This window comes from Pelodiscus sinensis, chromosome 5 (genome assembly GCF_052426305.1).
Source record: "Pelodiscus sinensis isolate ZL-2025 chromosome 5, ASM5242630v1, whole genome shotgun sequence".
NCBI classification, from domain to species: Eukaryota; Metazoa; Chordata; order Testudines; family Trionychidae; genus Pelodiscus; species Pelodiscus sinensis.
Genome location: NC_143056.1, coordinates 33,799,239 through 33,817,087, shown reverse-complemented (window position 1 = coordinate 33,817,087; position 17,849 = coordinate 33,799,239). Strand labels below are relative to the sequence as shown.

Here is a 17,849-nt window from a genome sequence, read left to right as displayed (position 1 = left end):
CAAACACAAAAAGTTTCTGCATTGTCTTTATGAGAAGGGCAGAGAACCTGCCTTCAGTCAGGGGTCACTGACCCACAGAAAAATCAGTTGGGAGCAGGGGACATGGTACTGCAGAAGGGTGCTGGTGGTTGCACCCTCCCTTCTCCACTTCCTCCTGCATCCAGATTTCCTCCCAGAGCTTGCACCTATCACCGCTTCCCACACCCAAATCCCTCATTCCCACCCCAGAGCATACACATCCTGTCTCAACGCAGCGAGTGTACAGCTAGACTGAAGGAGTTTTTCAGGGTTCTGGAGATATCCCAGAAACAGTCTTCTGCATCCAGGGATGCGTTTGTTCTTCCACTTTTTTTCGTGGAAGAGCAAACATGCTCTTTCGGTCACCCCTATGTTCCTCTTTCCATGAAGAATAAGGGGGCTTCCAAAAGAAGGGTTTTTTCTGACATTTGGTCCAGTCTAGACAGGCCAAATGTTGGAAAAACCTCTTCCTACAGAAGAATTGGGGAAAAAAGCCGCAGTATAAGGATTGGGGATAGCAAGTGATGGAGAGGAGGAGAATAGAGAGGGCGGGGCTTCAAGGAAGGGGCGGGGCGGTAGATCTTGGCTTGGTCTGTCATTTAAAAAGAGATCTTGGGTGTAAAAAGGTTGGAGACCACTGTTTTACTACATATATAAGCAGTTTATTGATATGAATATATTTAGCTAACTTCAATCATCTTTCAATATACTGGGACCTTTCACAATCTTAAAAAATGACAAGGTCAAGCAGCTTCAGCAACTGGCTGAGAGGTCTGTAACACAAATACTGCTGAAAGTGATGGTAGTTTTATGTATGTCTGCACTCTTTCATGAGTTGGTACTGAATTAATATCTCAGGACAATGTTAGAAAAACTAAAATACTGCTGGAGATGCCACCTCTTCAACGCGTCATAAAACTGAGGACTTGAGTTTATTTCGTTTGAGATGGCACCCTCATGGTTATGTCTGACTAGTACTGAGTAGGTAAGTGCTATTATCATTATTATTAGCCAAATTTCAGCACAGCTAGTTGCAATCTGGCTATCAAAATATCCCCTGCAATTTCTGTTTCAATACACTAGTCTTTATTTTCTGTCCTATATTTTTATACAGTGTCACTGCATACCTTGAAAAAGCTGCTAAGTTACAACACATGAATGGCTGCCTCACAGCAGTAGGAAAAGTTTTCCTTCTGTGTGCTGTAACTATTTCATAGAACAGTTGTTTCTCTTCTTGAATGTTTGACGTTCTTAGTGACACCAAGGTACACAAATTGTGCATCTTTTGCCGATGTTCTTTCAAAAGAGGCTTTTCCAAAATTTGGCTTGTCTACACAGCACCAAATTTTGGAAAAAACTGCTTGTTCAACACATCCCTTATGCCTTGTAGAACAAGATTTACAGGGATGGCAAAAAAGCATATCCACTTTTTCGAAAAAAATTTCAGTTCCTTGCACTGCAGACTAGACGTAGCCCGTAGGTGTACCGTTGACAGGCGGAATTAAACATGGGACCTCTGATGCTTAGTGCATGAGCCTCTACTGCATGAGCTAGAAGCCCAGATCACTATTAACTAAGGCTGTAGATCAGATTCATTCTTTCTGTAAGTGGTCTCAGTGCTACTAGATGGCACAGTACCCCCACATCCAGAAGGCATGTGAGTTATATAGGCATTACAGAAGTTCAAATGATTAACTCATATATATAAATTATTCATATTAATATACATTTAAAATTGGCATTACTTTTTCAAACTATGAAGAGCTTCCTCTTTGACAATGTAACGAAAAATCAGATAAGACCTTTTTACCTTTATATCCCTGGTCTGTTTCCCTGAGATCAATCACAGTAATTGGTTTAAAATTTAAATCCCATAGACGAACACATCCATCCCTGCCACCAGTGGCAAAACCCTCCTCACATGCATTCATGCTGAAAATTCCTGCCTAAAAAGAAAAAAAAATTAATAATACTCACAGTTTACAGTTACTGTTATGCAAAGCAAAATTCTTCTTCATAGAGATAAGAAATATTTCTCTCTTGTTACATTGAAGAAGGCAACAAATTATACAAGTACACCTTTTATAATTTACAGAGTCGGAATAAATGTAATAATTAAATAAAAAAATTAGTATTATGGAATTCCTCCCAACCTTTTAATGGAATTGATAACTTGAGGATTATATTTAAGTATATATATTTTTAAGTATGTGCTTAACTCCCATTGGTTTAATTGGGATGTAAGCATATGATTAAGTGTTGTCCTAAATTAGTTCTTGGGTCTTGTCCACATGAGAAAATTGTACTAGTTTAACGTAAGGTATGAATTTAAACTGATTTAGTTAAACTAGTGCAAAGCACTGTGTGAATACCTTTATTTTGGTTTATACTGTTTTAGCTTAAATTGATAAGGAATAGGACTAAGCTAAACTAAATAAGTAATTCTTATATTGAACGGAGGTTTCACCATTTTCAAATGTCATATCTTTTAAGATCAGAAGGGAACAGTATAATAATCTGATCTGACTTCCTGCATAATACAGGCCAAAGAACTTCTCTTAGGCTATGTCTAGACTGCAGAGCTTTTCCAGGATACCTCTGATATCTCGGGAAAGCTCTGCCACATCCAAGGAATGCGCTGCTTTTTTGAAACAGTTTCCGAAAAAGCAAATGTGTTCTCTTGGCATCCCTGTATTCCACTCGGTGAAAAGAAAAAGGAATGTTTCAAATGAGGATTTTTATCCAAAATTTGGCCCCATGTAGACGGGCCAAATTTTGGAAAAGCCTCTTTTGGGAAAAAAGCAGAAAAAGATACACAAATTGCAGTTTGCAATTTGCTTATCTTTTTCCAACGTTTCCCAGCAGCGTAGACATGGTCTTAGTAATTATCAGTTTACCATTCCACAAATGTTTGAGTCATCTGCAAACTTTACCAACAGTGATTTTATATTTTCTTCCAAGTACACCAATTTAAATTGAACTGGAGTAAATTTCTCAGGTAGACACAGCACTAAACTAGAACTGGTTTACAGATGTGGACAAAGGACTTTGAATGGATTTTTTGACTATTTACTACCTACCTAACTCAAAAATAGTAGAATTAATGTGCTTGCTGATATTCTGTTGGTTGAGAGAATTGCTGAAATATTGCTTTCATCCTGATGATCATAGTGCTGCAACTTCTTATAACTAAAAAGAGTTTTGCTTCACATCCTTTTGCCTTAGGATTCCCTCTAACCTCTGCAAATATCAATGGAAAGACTTCCACTGCTTTTAACTGGGTGTGGATCAGGAATTTAATTGCCATTAATCTACAGTTTTAGATAATTAGGCAAAACAATTCAAACAAACATACGTTTGAGTTTTTGCTCAAAGAAAAACAGGAGTTCTTCTGAGGGCAGAATGTGAGTGGGGCCAGGGTGGTGGTCTGGAAAGGCAGTGTCTTTCTCCACCTAGGATACTAGCTGCACATGGGCCCAGGGGCCTGAAGGCTGCAGCAACAGGCAAGGTCACTGACACTCTCAATCTGGCAGCTTTTCCCTGGGCCACTTCCCCAAATGATCCCTCCTAGTACCTTTCCTTTGGTATCTGCTAGACAGACCTCAGCTCACACTCACACAGCTCTTCTACCCCACACATCCTCTTCTAGTTCTTTGTTCTTTTCCTTCCCACTCCCTAGCCTGGGGGGAAGATATTTTAAAGAAGATCCTCAGGCCTTACTTGGCTGCAGGTGTCTAATTAGCCTGTAGCTTCTAACAAGCTCTAATTGGCCCCAGGTGCCTGCCTGATTATGCTGCACTTAGGCTTGGCCTTCTTTTTACTCAGGATAGAGCAAGCTATTCACCCAAGCCTCAGCATGTCTTCCCTCCATTAGTATGTAGCAGCCAGCTGGTCTGGGTTTGTCACAGTAACCATTTTCGAGGTATGTGAAAAATTCCTGGAGATTTACTACACCTCTTTCTAAAAAGAAATCTTTCCAAATAATATTGAGGCTAGATTAGAAATTCATCAAAATATAGATTATGCTTGGAGGTTCTTTCTTCCTGCCTATACGAAGCTAAAGAAAATATTATTACTCCCAGGAATTGAGAAATGAGTATCCAAAATTTAATTGAGTTTATGCTTTCACAGGTAAACTAACAAGTAGTACTAACTGGCCCAAAGATAATTATGAACCAGTGACTTCAAAGATTAAAGTGAGAATCTCAGGAATATTTCAAAATGCATTTCCGATTCCCAGGACACTGGCAACTGACACAGATTTTCAGAAGTATTTAAATACCTACATATGTAATAGGAACCTAATGGAATATTCAAAAGAAATAAAGCCAATCAGGGCACATAACTTCCATTGATTTCAACAGTGAAATATTTATGAAAATCCTACTATGTACCTATCTATATCTTCAAGTGACTAGCTCATATGTATGCTTTCTTCACTGTATTAACTTTTAACCATCACTGAGCAAATCCAAAGCTAGAGGGATTTTTGCATATTTTGTTTTAGATGTTTAGTTCTGTATCATGGATTAAATTCTGCCCAAATTCCATTATAATAGTAGCAGGTCTTTGCTCTATTGTTTCTGCTGAGTAGGTATATTTAGAAAACTCTTGACATTTATACTTAAAAGAATCAGATCTTTTGTGCTGTGAAAAACGGGCCACGTTCTCTGGAAAGAAGACCAAATATATCTAAACCTAATCTGTCTTCCATTTCACAGACAGACCCAGATCTTGAAGAGGACATAATAAGCTTCAAGAAGCTTTGGCAAATGTTACAAGCATTAAAGTCCTGTAACTATTGAAGGATCTTTCATCTGCACTTTAGATTCATTCCCTTCAGAGTTAGTGGACATAAGAATGGGAAAGGTCCTATGCAATTATTTAGTTGTGATAAGTAGTGAGGACATCACAAAAGATATGATCATAGCAAATAACCTTCAATTGAGTGATTGTGATTTGACTCCGTTATGGAAGAATAACCAAAACAAGGTCAACGAGAAGTCCTGTGGCACCTTACAGACTAACAGATTTATTGGAGCATAAGCTTTTGTGGGCAAATACCTACTTCGTCAGATGTATGTCATCAAACAAGGTCATCAATTATGTTTGTTATTTCAAAAGGGACTTAAAGAGAATTAGTTAAAGAAGTCAACTAGGAAGAATAGCTCAAGAACATAAACGCAGAGGAGGCTTGGGATTTTTCCAATCAAGTGAACAAAAATTATGTTGCATCCCAAACAAAGGCAAAATACTTGTAAGAGAAAAGTTCTGAACCCAGTTGGATGAATAACCACCTTAAAAAGTTACTAGGAGTCAACAGAGTCTAGAAGGAATGGAAATAAAGGATTTATTAACAGAGAAAGCTACACCATGGAGATTAGAAAAAGTAGGAACAAAGTGAAAATTGCTAAACGACAAGATGAATTAGTTCTTGCCAAAGAAATTAAAATAAATAATGAAAGGGGGTTAATTATATAAATAAAAAATAAATCTATATGGACTTGGGCCACCATGCTGTGTGGATGGGAAGGAAATTAAAGATAATCGAGGTATATTTTTAAAACTCAGTGAATACTTTGCCTCAAAATGTTAATATGGAGCATGCGCACGAAGGCAGGATGACTGATGGAAAAAAGTGTATAGAAATGGAAACTACCACACCTGGGGTAGAAGAAAAACTTCAATAGCTTAATGCATTCAAAATAGGGAAGACGGATGATTTCCATTCCAGACTACTGAAAGAATATGGCACATTATTTTGCTAGTCCAGTAGCAGAGATTTTTAATAAATCTATTTAATTGGGAGTGATAATGTAAGACTGGAAACCTATAACTAAGAAGGCAGGAAATGATCTGGCAGTCTGACTTCACTAGCATGAAAGGCTTTAGAACAAGCCTGGGCAAAACACCCTCCATGGGCCAGATCTGGACTACCAAGCCACCAGATCTGGGCCACACATGCAGTAGGGAGCCTCAGGCAGACTCCTCTGCTTACTCTGCCCCCGCACGTCACTCAGAAAAACTGCTGAGCTCTACAAACTGTGAGCAGGGGGGAGAGGGCAGTGGTGTTTCATGCACTGATCCTGCCCCCATCACAATCCCAAAGATTTCATGCGCAATCCCTGCCTCTAGGCCAATCAGGATCTGTGGGTAGGGGAGCACAGGAAGCCTCCTGGCCCCACCCCTGCCGCCCGAGGCTCTGCCCCTTTCAGAGCCGCCTACAGCCACTTCAAAAATTTGTCAAATGGCACCCCTTCAAAAATTATTCCCCACCTCTGCTTTAGAACAACTTATTCAGGAAAGAATAATTAAACTCATTTGAGGTAAATGGGAAAGAGAACATAATACAACATGGATTTACCAAAAGTACTTCACTAAAATCTAGACAGATACCCTCCTCTGAAAAGACAATTTTTTTAGAGGAAAAAAATGCAACATATTTAATCTACTGGGATTTTAGTAAAGCACTTGACACAGTAACACATGGAAAATTATTAATTACATAAGAGAAAATTGGGATTCATACAAGAACTATAATGTGGATAAAAAAAGAGGAATGGGGGAAGGCAATGGGTTGTGCTGAAAGGTGAATTATCAAACTGCAAGGTTCTGTCTAGGGAACAATTTTTATTAACGACTTAGGTCAAAATTACACTGAGAAAGAGGATGGAATAAGAGCAAACTGGCTGAACAACATAACTGGACACAACAGAACTAATACTTGGGAAAAGGAGGATGATTGTGAGGGGTAGCGTGTGGAGACCATTTCTTCTCTGTGATGAGGCCCAAGAAGTTTGCAATGTTGAGATATTCCCAGATCACTTGGTGCTTTTAGAATCTGAACTCATCTCAGTGGGCAAAAATCAATGTTGTCCATTTTACATAAACTCTATGCCTCACTATAATAATCCTGCCTATGAAATTTCTACATTCGATTACTGCAATTATCTCAAATTAGGACTATGTTTAAAGTTCATGTTGCATTTTACATATGCTTGTAATTGTAACTGCCCACCTATTAAGTTGTACTGGAAACTAAATACATCACATCAGTTCCCCAAGAACAGCAGTGGCCTTCCTTTTCACAGGTAGGTACAGTTTAAAGCACAGACTTCAATCTCTACAACCATATATGGATTGGGTCTGGGATGTATGAGATATTGCCTTTCCCACTCACTTATGTCCTGCACAATAGTCAACATTGGCTGTCACATCTGAGATAACCATCCCCCTCTGCAGCAGTCTGGGGGAAGCAAATTCCCATGGGCAGGCCATTGACTCTGGAATTCACTCCCTTCACTTGTACAGCAACGCCCAATTGGTTCACCTTCAAAAGAGTACAAAGCCAACCTCTTTTCTCAAGCATTTTTATAGAAGAAAGTTGATGAGGATAGGGAGGTATTTTTTTCCCTGTGAAATGTGATTTTTAACTTTTAACTTGAAAGAATACAGAACCCTCTAAATGTTATTCCATTGAGGAAATGTGTTCGATGGCATGTGAAAGAAGTGGATTTCACTACAGAAATCTAAAAATAATTAAGCATTTACCTATATATTTACACTATAAAGGTAGATCAGTATAGCTTGAAATCGTAACTAGCCAGTACAATAGGAGCAAAAGTCTGGGTGACAAACTTTGTTGGCCCATAAGACCAGCTGTAAAACATTCATTTAAGTCTGTTATACTGTCTCCATCTATATTTAATTAAAGATCAGAATACCACCATGGATGTGTGATGCCTGGGTGCCTGTTATTTAACCTCAGCCTCTGGCATCAATTCACACAACTTTAATATGCACCTCTGAAAACGTATCCCAAAATAAATTATTTAGCTATTGAGAAGGCATCTGATGTACACTGACTATGCAAAGTTCAACCTTTGTATGCAATAGTCTTTAAATATAGAGTTGTATTTTTCTTGTTTTAAATGATAAACTGTATAGTTCATATGTATGTATTCATACATAGCTCATATGTATGTATTCTATTCATATGTATGTATAAAGGATTTGAAATTCATAGATAATTTCTCAATCAGTATTCATAAAATGTTGTAACTAAGAATTTTCTATATCTATTTTTTATTGATACAATAGTATACTTTGATAATGTTTTGATTAATGACTTTAATATTAATTTTCCTGTATCAGAGGGTATGTCTACACTACAAAGTTAATTCGAACTAACAGTCGTTAGTTCAAATTAACTTTAATAGGCGCTACACATGCAAACCGCTAGTTCGAACTTAAATCGAACTAGCGGAGAGCTTAATTCGAACTAGGTAAACCTCATTCTACGAGGACTAGTGCCTAGTTCGAATTAAGTAGTTAGAATTAAGGGGTGTGTAGCCACTTAATTCGAACTAGTGGGAGGCTAGCCCTTCCCAGGTTCCCCCTGGTGGCCACTCTGGGCCAAACCAGGAAAACTCTCCTCTCCCCCAGCACTGGGGCCCTTAAAGGGGCAGACTCTGGCTAGACGGCACTTGCCAGAGACAGCCCTGCCAGCAGTCTCTGCCCCTGACCCAGTGGCCGCACGATGAGCCAGGCAGCCAGTGCCAGCGACATGTCCCCCGCCCAGTCCCCCAGCACCTAGGAGCCAGCCAGGGCCCGTAGACAGCGCGCGGCCTCCTGGACTAGTGCGGAGGTCATGGACCTCATTGAGGTTTGGGGGCAGGCCCCCAATCTCCATGATCTCCGCACTAGGAGGAGGAACGCGGCCGTCTATGGCCGCATAGCAGCTGTCATGGCCCGCAAGGGACACAGGCGCACGCAAGAACAGGTGCACCTGAAAGTGAAGCAGCTGCAGCAGGCGTACACCAGGGCCACCAGGGGTGGCGCCGCATCAGGGGCTGACACCTGCCCCTACTTCCCCGCCCTTGATCCACTCCTGGGGGGCGGGGTGGTCCGCACCAGCCTGGGAGGCAGTGAGCCGGGACTGGAGGGCCCTGACCCGGGCACACCAGAGGGGCCACCGCCAAGTGTTCCGGCACCGGAGTCAGTCGAGAGGTCATCGAGTCCAGTCCCCTGCCCTCATGGCAGGACCCAGTACTGTCTAGACCCGTGGTCACCAACAGGTCGATTGCGATCGACTGGTCGATCACGAGGCCTCGACCAGTCGATCGCGAGGCGTCCTGTCCGCTCCGCCCCAATTTCCCTCCCACCCGTGAGAAGCCCCACTACCTACCTCAAGTGAAAATGGAGGTAGCGTCGGCTTCCCCTGGGATGGACAAATGTCCCGCAGCTTAGCACCACTTCCGCCGATTCCGGAAGTGAGCTAGCTGCTCTGCCGGGTGTACTGCAGGAGGGAGCGTCGGCTCCCTGCACTGCACAGGAGTGGTGGGTCAGCCCTCGGGGAGGCGCGCGCGGGGAGGGTCAGCCCCGGGGTAGGTGCGCGCGCACGGGGCTTCCCTGCACAGGGAGGGGTGTCGGACCCGGGGCAGGCACGCACAGGGCTTCCCTGCAATGGGGAGGAGGAGTTGGTGCTGGAGCAGGCATGCGCGGGGCTTTCCTGCGCTGAGGAGGTCGGTCCCGGGGCAGGCGCACGCAAGTGGGGCTTCCCTGCGTGGGGGTGGGGGGTCAGCCCCAGGGCAGGCACGTGTTGGTTTCCCTTGGGGGGGGGGGGAATCCTGGGAGGAGGGGGACTCTCTGCCTCCACTGGCACCCCACTCTCCACTCTCCAGCCCCCACTCCCCAGCCACAGAACTCTGTCCCCACTCCCCTGTCCCCAGCTACGGAACGCTGTCCCCACTCCCGTCCCCACTCCCCAAACGCTGTCCCCACTCCCCTGTCCCCAGCCATAGAACTATGTCCCCACTCCCCTGTCCCCAGCTACGGAACGCTGTCCCCACTCCCGTCCCCACTCCCCGAACGCTGTCCCCACTCCCGTCCCCAGCCACAGAACTCTGTCCCCATTCCTGTCCCCACTCCCCGAACTCTGTCTCCACTCCCATCCCCAGCCACAGAACTCTGTCCCCACTCCACTGTTCCCAGCCACAGAACTCTGTCCTCACAAAATGTATTATAAATGCATCATTTTAGATTTAAATAGTATGAATAAAAAACAGACCATTTATTTCATAACTATAAACACGTGATTTTAATTTTATATATCGCATAATTTAAAAATAAACTGTTTATCAGAGTGTGTAAGTAAGGGCTGGGGATAGCAAGTGATGGACAGGAGGAGAATAGAAAGGGCAGAGCTTCAAGGAAGGGGCGGGGCTTTAGATCTTCGCCTGTTCTGAGATTTAAAAGTGATCTTGGATGTAAAAAAGATGGAGACCACTGGTCTAGACCATCCCTGATAGACATTTATCTAACCTTCTCTTAAATATCTCCAGAGCTAGAGATTCCACAACCACTCTAGGCAATTTATTCCTGTGTTTAACCACGCTGACAGTTAGGAACTTTTTCCTAATATCCAACCTAAACCTCCCTTGCTGCTCTTTAAGTCAATTGCTTCTTGTTCTATCCTCAGAGGCCAGAAAGAACAAGTTTTCTCCTTCCGCCTTGTGACACCCTTTTAGATACCTGAAAACCACTATCATGTCCCTTCTCAATCTTCTCTTTTCCAAACTAAACAAGCCCAATTCTTTCAATCTTCCTCCACAGGACATATTCTCTAGACTTTTAATGATTCTTGTTGCTATTTTCTGAACCTTCTCCAATTTCTCCACATCTTTCTTGAAATGTGGTGCCCAGAAACGGACACAATACTCCAATTGAGGCCTAATCAGCCCAGAGTAGAGCGGAAGAATGACTTCTCATGTCTTGCTCACAACACACCTGTTAATGCATCCTGGAATAACGTTGGCTTTTTTTGCAACAGCGTCACGCTGTTTACTCATATTTAGCTTGTGGTCCACTATAACCTCTAGATCCCTTTCTGCCATACTTCTTCCTAGATAGTCACTTCCCATTCTGTATGTGTGAAACTGATTTTTCCTTCCTAAGTGGAGCACTTTGCATTTGTCCTTATTAAACTTCATCCTGTCTACCATTTCTCCAATTTGTTCAGATCATTTTGAATTATGACCCTATCCTCCAAAGCAGTTGCAACCCCTCCCAGCTTGGTATCATCTGAAAAATTAATAATCGTACACTCCCTGCCGATATCTAAATCGTTGATGAAGATATTGAACAGAACCAGTCCCAAAACAGACCTCTGCAGAACCCCACTTGTTACTCCTTTCCAGCAGGATTGTGAACCGTTAATAACTACTCTCTGAGAATGGTTATCCAGCCAGTTATGCACCTTATAGTAGCCCCTCCTAAGTTATATTTGCCTAGTTTATTGATAAGAGTATTATGGGAGACAGTATCAAATGCCTTACTAAAGTGAAGGTATACCACATCCACCACTTCTCCCTTATCCACAAGACTCGTTATCCTATCCAAGAAAGCTATCAGATTGGTTTGACATGATTTGTTCTTTGCAAATCCATGCTTGCTGTTCCCTATCACCTTATTATCTTCCAAGTGTTTGCAGATGATTTCCTTCATTACTTGCTCCATTATCTTTCCTGGCACAGAAGTTAAATTGACTGGTTTGTAGTTTCCTGGGTTTTTTTTATTTCCCTTTTTATAAACAGGCACTACATTTGCCCTTTTCCAATCTTCTGGAATGTCTCCAGTCTTCCATGATTTTCCAAAGATGATAGCTAAAGGCTCAGATATCTCCCCTATCAGCTCCTTGAGTATTCTAGAATGGATTTCATCAGGCCCTGGTGACTTGCAGACATCTAATTTTTCTAAGTGATTTTTAACTTGTTCTTTTTTGATTTTATCTTCTAAACCTACCCCCTTCCCACTAGTACTCACTATATCAGGCATTCCTTCATCAGACTTCTCAGTGAAGAATGAAAGAAAGAAGTCATTAATCACCTCTGACATTCCAAGTTTCCTGTTATTGTTTATCCCTCCTCACTGAGCAATAGGCTTGCCCTGTCCTTGGTCTTCCTCTTGCTTCTAATATATTTATAGAATGGCTTCTTGTTTCCCTTTATGCATGTAGCTAGTTTGAGCTTGTTTTGTGCCTTTGCCTTTCTAATCTTGCCCCTGCATTCCTGTATTGTTTGCCTATATTTATCCTTTGTAATTTGTCCTAGTTTCCATTTTTTATATGACTCCTTTTTTAATTTTTAGATCATGCAAGATCTCCTGGGTGATCCAAGGCAGTCTTTTGCCATATTTTCTATCTTTTCTACGCAGCGGAATAGCTTGCTTTTGAGCCCTTTACAATGTCTCTTTGAAAAACTGCCAACTCTCTTCAGTTGTTTTTCCCCTCAGTCTTGCTTCCCATGAGACCTTACCTACTAGCTCTCTGAGCTTACCAAAATCTGCCTTCCTGAAATCCATTGTCTCCAATTTGCCGTTCTCCCCTCTACCATACCTTAGAATCAGGAAATCTATGATTTCATGATCACTTTCACCCAAGCTGCCTTCCACTTTCAAATTCTCAACCAATTCTTCCCTATTTGTTAAAATCAAGTCTAGAACAGCTCCCCCCAGTAGCTTTTTCAACTTTCTGAAATAAAAAGTTGCCTTCAATGAAGTCCAAGATCATATTGGATAGTCTGTGCCCTGCTGTGTTAGTTTCCCGACATATATCTGGATAGTTGAAGTCCCTCAACACCACCAAATTCTGTACTTTGGATGATTTTGTTAGTTATTTAAAAAAAGCCTCATCCATCTCTTCCGCCTGGGTAGATGGCCTATCATGACATCACCCTTGTTTTTTACTCCTTTTAGCCTAACCTAGAGACTCTCAACATGTCCGTCTCCACCTCAGTCCAAGTGTGTACATTTTTAATATATAAGGCAACACCTCCACCCTTTTTTCCCCTGCCTGTCCATCCTGTGTAAGCTGTACCCTTCTATACCAATATTCCAATTGTGTGTATTATCCCACCAAGTCTCTGTGATCCCAACGATGTCATAGTTATATTTATTTATTAGCACTTCCAGTTCTTCCTGCTTATTACCCATACTTCTTGCATTTGTATATAGGCATCTAAGATACTGATTTGATCTTGCGTTCCAGTTCTGCCTTGTCCCTCTTTCTCTCTGCGATTATAGCCCAAACTCCTTCCCATTTCCAACACATCTTGTGGTTGTCAGGGGTGCGGCTTTGAGCCTCAGAATAATGTCCCTCGTTGCCACAAATCTGGTATTTAGAAGGGACACACGCGCCCTGTGGTGGCATCCAGTCTTGCCTCCACAAATTCTATTACTTGCATGGGGACAAGAGTAGATTTTGCTTCATTCAACAAAAGCCCTAGATGGGAGAAGGTCTCTCTAGCCAGATCTATGTGACTCGACACCTGGCTCCTGGAGCAACCTATGATGAGCCGCAGGTAGGGGAAGACTTGAACTCCTCTCCTCTGGAGAAAGCCTGCCACCACTGCCATACACTTGGTAAACAGGCCAAACAGTAGGACTGTAAACTGGTAGTAGTCTGTGCCTACTGTGAAATGTAGGAACCTCCTATGGTAGGGGATAATGGAAATATGGAAGTATGCATCCTTCAAGTTGAGGATGGCATGCCAGTCCCCTAAATTGAGGAAGGGAATGATGGAGGCCAATGTCACCAACCTGAACCTCGACTTCCTTATAAAGGCATTTAGCCCTCTACGGTCTAGAATGAGGCACAGGCACCCTTTGGACTTTGGGATCAAGAAGTTATTGAAGTACCAGGAATAAAAACCCTTCCCACTGAAATTCATGTGGAACCTCTTACACTGCCCTCAATAAGAGGAGCGAAGAGACCCCCTGATGTAAGAGGTGCTTGTGAGAGGGGTCCTTGAAGAGGGTCGGGGAAGAGGAATAGGAAGGGGGGAGGGACTGGAAGGGGATAGAGTATCCCACTACTACTGTTTTGAGGACTCAGCACTCCATAGTGATGGTGCACCAAGAACAGTGGAAGGGGGATAGTCTGTTCACAAAGGAATGATTTATTCTGGGAACTGCTGCTCCACTCTTGGGAGTAACTTCAAAATCCCGACCTTGGACCCTGAGTCTTGTTAGAGGGCCTCAGGGCCTGGCTGGGGATCAACAGTGACCTCCTGCTAGCCCTATCATTGTAGCCCCTGTTACACTGCCTGCCCCCTTCTTGTCTGTGTCCCTGCTGGTAAGGCCTCTGTGGTCTCAGGTTTAAGGGGAAATGCTGCAGGGTGGAAGTATGTATGCCAAAGGACTTCAAGGTCACCTGCAAATCCTTAAGGCTGTGCAGCCGGCTGTCCATCTGCTCCGAAAAGAGCCCCAACGCCTCAAAGGGCAGGTCTTTCAGTGGCATTTGTCCTAGGCTTGAAGGACTAACAGATTTTAGAAGAGTCAGTCAAATGTCCCTCTCCTAGGCACTTAAGGCATTCCAAAAAGAAGTACCAGGAATAAAAACCCTTCCCCCCGAAATTCATGTGGAACCTCTTACACTGCCCACAGGGCATGGGCTTTCAGCAGTTTCAACCACTCCAACCCACAGCCCAGAATCATGGGGTGCAGGCAGAGGAGGAGGATGCATCCCTAAATCCTCAGTTGGCAAGTCATGCTCCCACTTTGACCTCACACAAGGCTTGAAGCTGTGAGGCCCCAGAGGGGGAATGAAGTGCCAACTAAACTTCTCTAAGATAACGCTAACTTAACAGTTACTAAACAACTAATTATCTATAAGACTGAACTATTTATAAGCAACAAGGTAAAGAATTCTAAGTGCGCACTTGCAAAGAGCAAGCAGAGCATTCCAGCAACCATCACAGGCGGTAAGAAGGAACTGAGGGGGTGGAGGGCCTGCAGGGATATATACAGGTATGTGCTCTTATAGCTGCACCTCTCCGGGGGCGGTCTCCCTGGCTGGCCCAACAGGTACTGCTAAGGGTAAAAAGCTTCTGGAACTCGTGCATTCTACATGCACACACCTAGGTGAAATGGACATAAGCAAGCACTTGAAGAATCTATATTTATAAATTGCACTTTCACAAAAAAAGATTTCATTTAAAGTACCTGTATGAAGTGAACTTAAAAATACTATTTATTTTTATCATTTTTATAATGCAAATATTTGTAATTTAAAATAGTAACAAAGTAGGCAGTGTATACTTAGTATTCTGTGTTATAACTGAAATCAATATATTTGAAAATGTAGAAAAACATCCAAAAATATTTAGTAAATTTCAATTGGCATTCTATTAACACTGTGATTAGAATCTCGATTAACCATGATTCATTTTTAATTGCAAATAATTTGAGCTAATCATATGAGTTAAGTGCAGTTAATCGATGGTCCTACTTAAAACGGTTGGAGTTTTTTTCATCACTTAGGAATAGTATGTTGCCTTTGCGAGAAATGGAAAAAAATCACACAACATTGAGAATATCTGCAGCGAAATCAGTGTTCAATAACTTTGGGAGAAGCCTCCAGATCAGCAACAGGTGCAAGCAAGTGTTTCTAGCAGCTGTCGGCATTTAAGAATCTGGATATGCGTTTGCTATTTCATTAGTTTCCTTTAATATTAAGAAAATGTTTAGCTTAGCTGTGGAAGCATAACTGAAATAGAATGAGGCTGTATGGGGTTGTATGGTAAGCAAAAATCAGAGGGACTATGTGAAGCCTAGAACACCCTCTTTTTACTTTTATCTCGTCTGTCTTTTTATTACTTCTGAAAACACACTAATTGTGTGTAATACACAGAAAATTATTTTATTTCATTCTTAGTCAGGCCTGTCAATGGAGGCTGGGGTTGGGAGTGCGAAGGGGCAATTGCCTAGGGGCATGGGCAATTTAAAAGGGCCGGAGGGCCCCCAGCCACTATCACTGGTAGCGCAGCAGGGCTAAGACAGGCTTCCTGCCTACCCTCATTACTAGTTCCTGACAATGGAAGCTGTGGGGCAGTGCCTGCGGGCAAAGGTCTGTGGAGATTCCCCTGGTTCACCCTGCCAAGAAGCTGCGCTGCCTGTAGGGTATGCTGGTCACTTTTAGGACCCATCCATCATAAGTGCATTCTAATGCATCGCCTCCTACATCTCAACCAAGCCCAGAGCCTGTACCCTCTCCTGCACCCATACTCCCTCCCAAAACTGCAGCCAGACATGAACCCCATCTTGTTTTCCCTCCCCTCCCCCCCCCCAGCGAGCAAGACAAAGGCAGTCAGCCTTTGATGCCCTGGGAACGCAGGTGTGCTGCCTGTCCCTGACTCTACCATAAACAGAAACCAGACAGTAAATGGGCTAGCTGACGACCCAGGGCCTCCCACCGCCCTGATGGCTAGTACTAGTAGTTGACACGCCTGCACTGTCCCAGGAGAGGAATCTTCGCCCATCACATACCAGAGGTGCCCATTGTCTGCATTTTCCCAGATGTGAATTATGCTTTGCATCCTTCGTGGGAAACTTGGCATTCAAAGCCATATTTCCTAATTGGCCACTTGAGACCAGGAAGAAGCCTACGTGACCCAAGGTGTATAAAGAGGGGTTTAGTAGCCCACCCCATTTGAGCTCCAATCATCTACACCTGCTGGCAGGTATTGATTGTCTCCCGAGGTCTGTGGGACGCCCAACCTCGCCCTACTTCTTCCCGAGGGATTGAGAGCAAGACACTGGCCACGCCAAGTCTGGAATGCAGGGGTGAGAATACATACCTGCTAGGTGTCTATTTTGCATGCATTTAATAAGAGCTCAGAGAACCAAAAGGGTTTCATGGTACCTGTAAGTGACATATTAGTGTAATTTCTGTCCTGTCCTTTGTAGTGGCTGTGTTATCTGTAACACAGTAGTAGCATTTAACAGCTAAGTTTACCCTGCAATAATAAAATAGTAACTGTTTAAGGTGTGACCTGACTCCTTCAGTTGCTGTAACAGAACCAAGCACAATTTTAAAAAGAACTCAAGCCGGTCATAAGGGACAGATATAGGGAAAGCTTGAGCATTGGATCGTGTCGCTTCCAGGGGACAGATCCGTTGGGGCATCTCTCAGCCTCCCCAGGCTGCCCGCTGCGAAGGGATCGTGTATCCTAGCAGTCAAAATCTGAGGTGTAATAAGCTCTCCCTGTAAACTTCTTGGGGCGCCCGTCAGTCTCACCTAGACTGCCCACTGCGACGGGGCCTTGTGTCTCAGCAGTTGAAAACTCGGATGTAACATACACACATGTACTGCCCTGACCATCGGCTGACAAGAACCCAGGACGGGGCAAGGGTCTGTCGAACTGTGGGTGACGCTACCAGGCAGGCACGTGAAAGCCCTGGTCAAGCTGAAAGAGCACACCCAGAACTGCAGTCGACAGTTCGCTAGGCACCAGCCAGTGCAGCCCTATCCAAATGTCAGGCAGGCCACCTCAACATGATACAGCATGTACAGTGAATATTCTGCCCTGGCCCTAGAATTGCTGTTGGCAGACCTATTCTTAATTTTTTGGTTATTAACATGTAATTAAAGTAATGCAGCAATAGACTTTCTTTCTCACTCCGCTTTTTCAGAGGAAAAAGATTTTAAAAGATTACAGCGTGACATACTGTAATCAGAGTATTCCATCTTTAGTGTTTCTAATGAAATATAAAGCTGTTTACAGAGAGGACTGAAATTTTGGCTTGAAATATCTAGCCCATGATATCGAATCAAAACAAAATCTCCCAATGTGGCAGCACAGAAAATAACCATCAGCCTATGAGAGGGCCCTTGCTACATTCATGAGTGTAAATGCACACCTATCCCAAAATAAATTTTGTCTGAAGTGCAAAAACTCTCATAACGTGATTAATCAGCTTTAACAACCATTTTATATGAAGAAAAAAAATCCTTTGTAAAATTTAAACTGTAAGTTCTTTGGGACAAGGATCAT

The 17,849-nt window shown here is 43.0% G+C and overlaps 1 protein-coding gene across 2 annotated transcripts in view; it reads right to left on the bottom strand.

Annotated features, from left to right (window-relative positions):
• Positions 1 to 17,849, bottom strand: part of EML5 (EMAP like 5) — a 332,722-nt gene that overhangs the window by 263,464 nt on the left and 51,409 nt on the right. For both annotated transcript variants that reach the window (XM_089778388.1, XM_075926740.2), the window contains exon 6: positions 1,829 to 1,964. In XM_089778388.1, the coding sequence (XP_089634514.1) occupies positions 1,829 to 1,964 (136 nt within the window). The remainder of the gene's footprint in view (positions 1 to 1,828; positions 1,965 to 17,849) is intronic.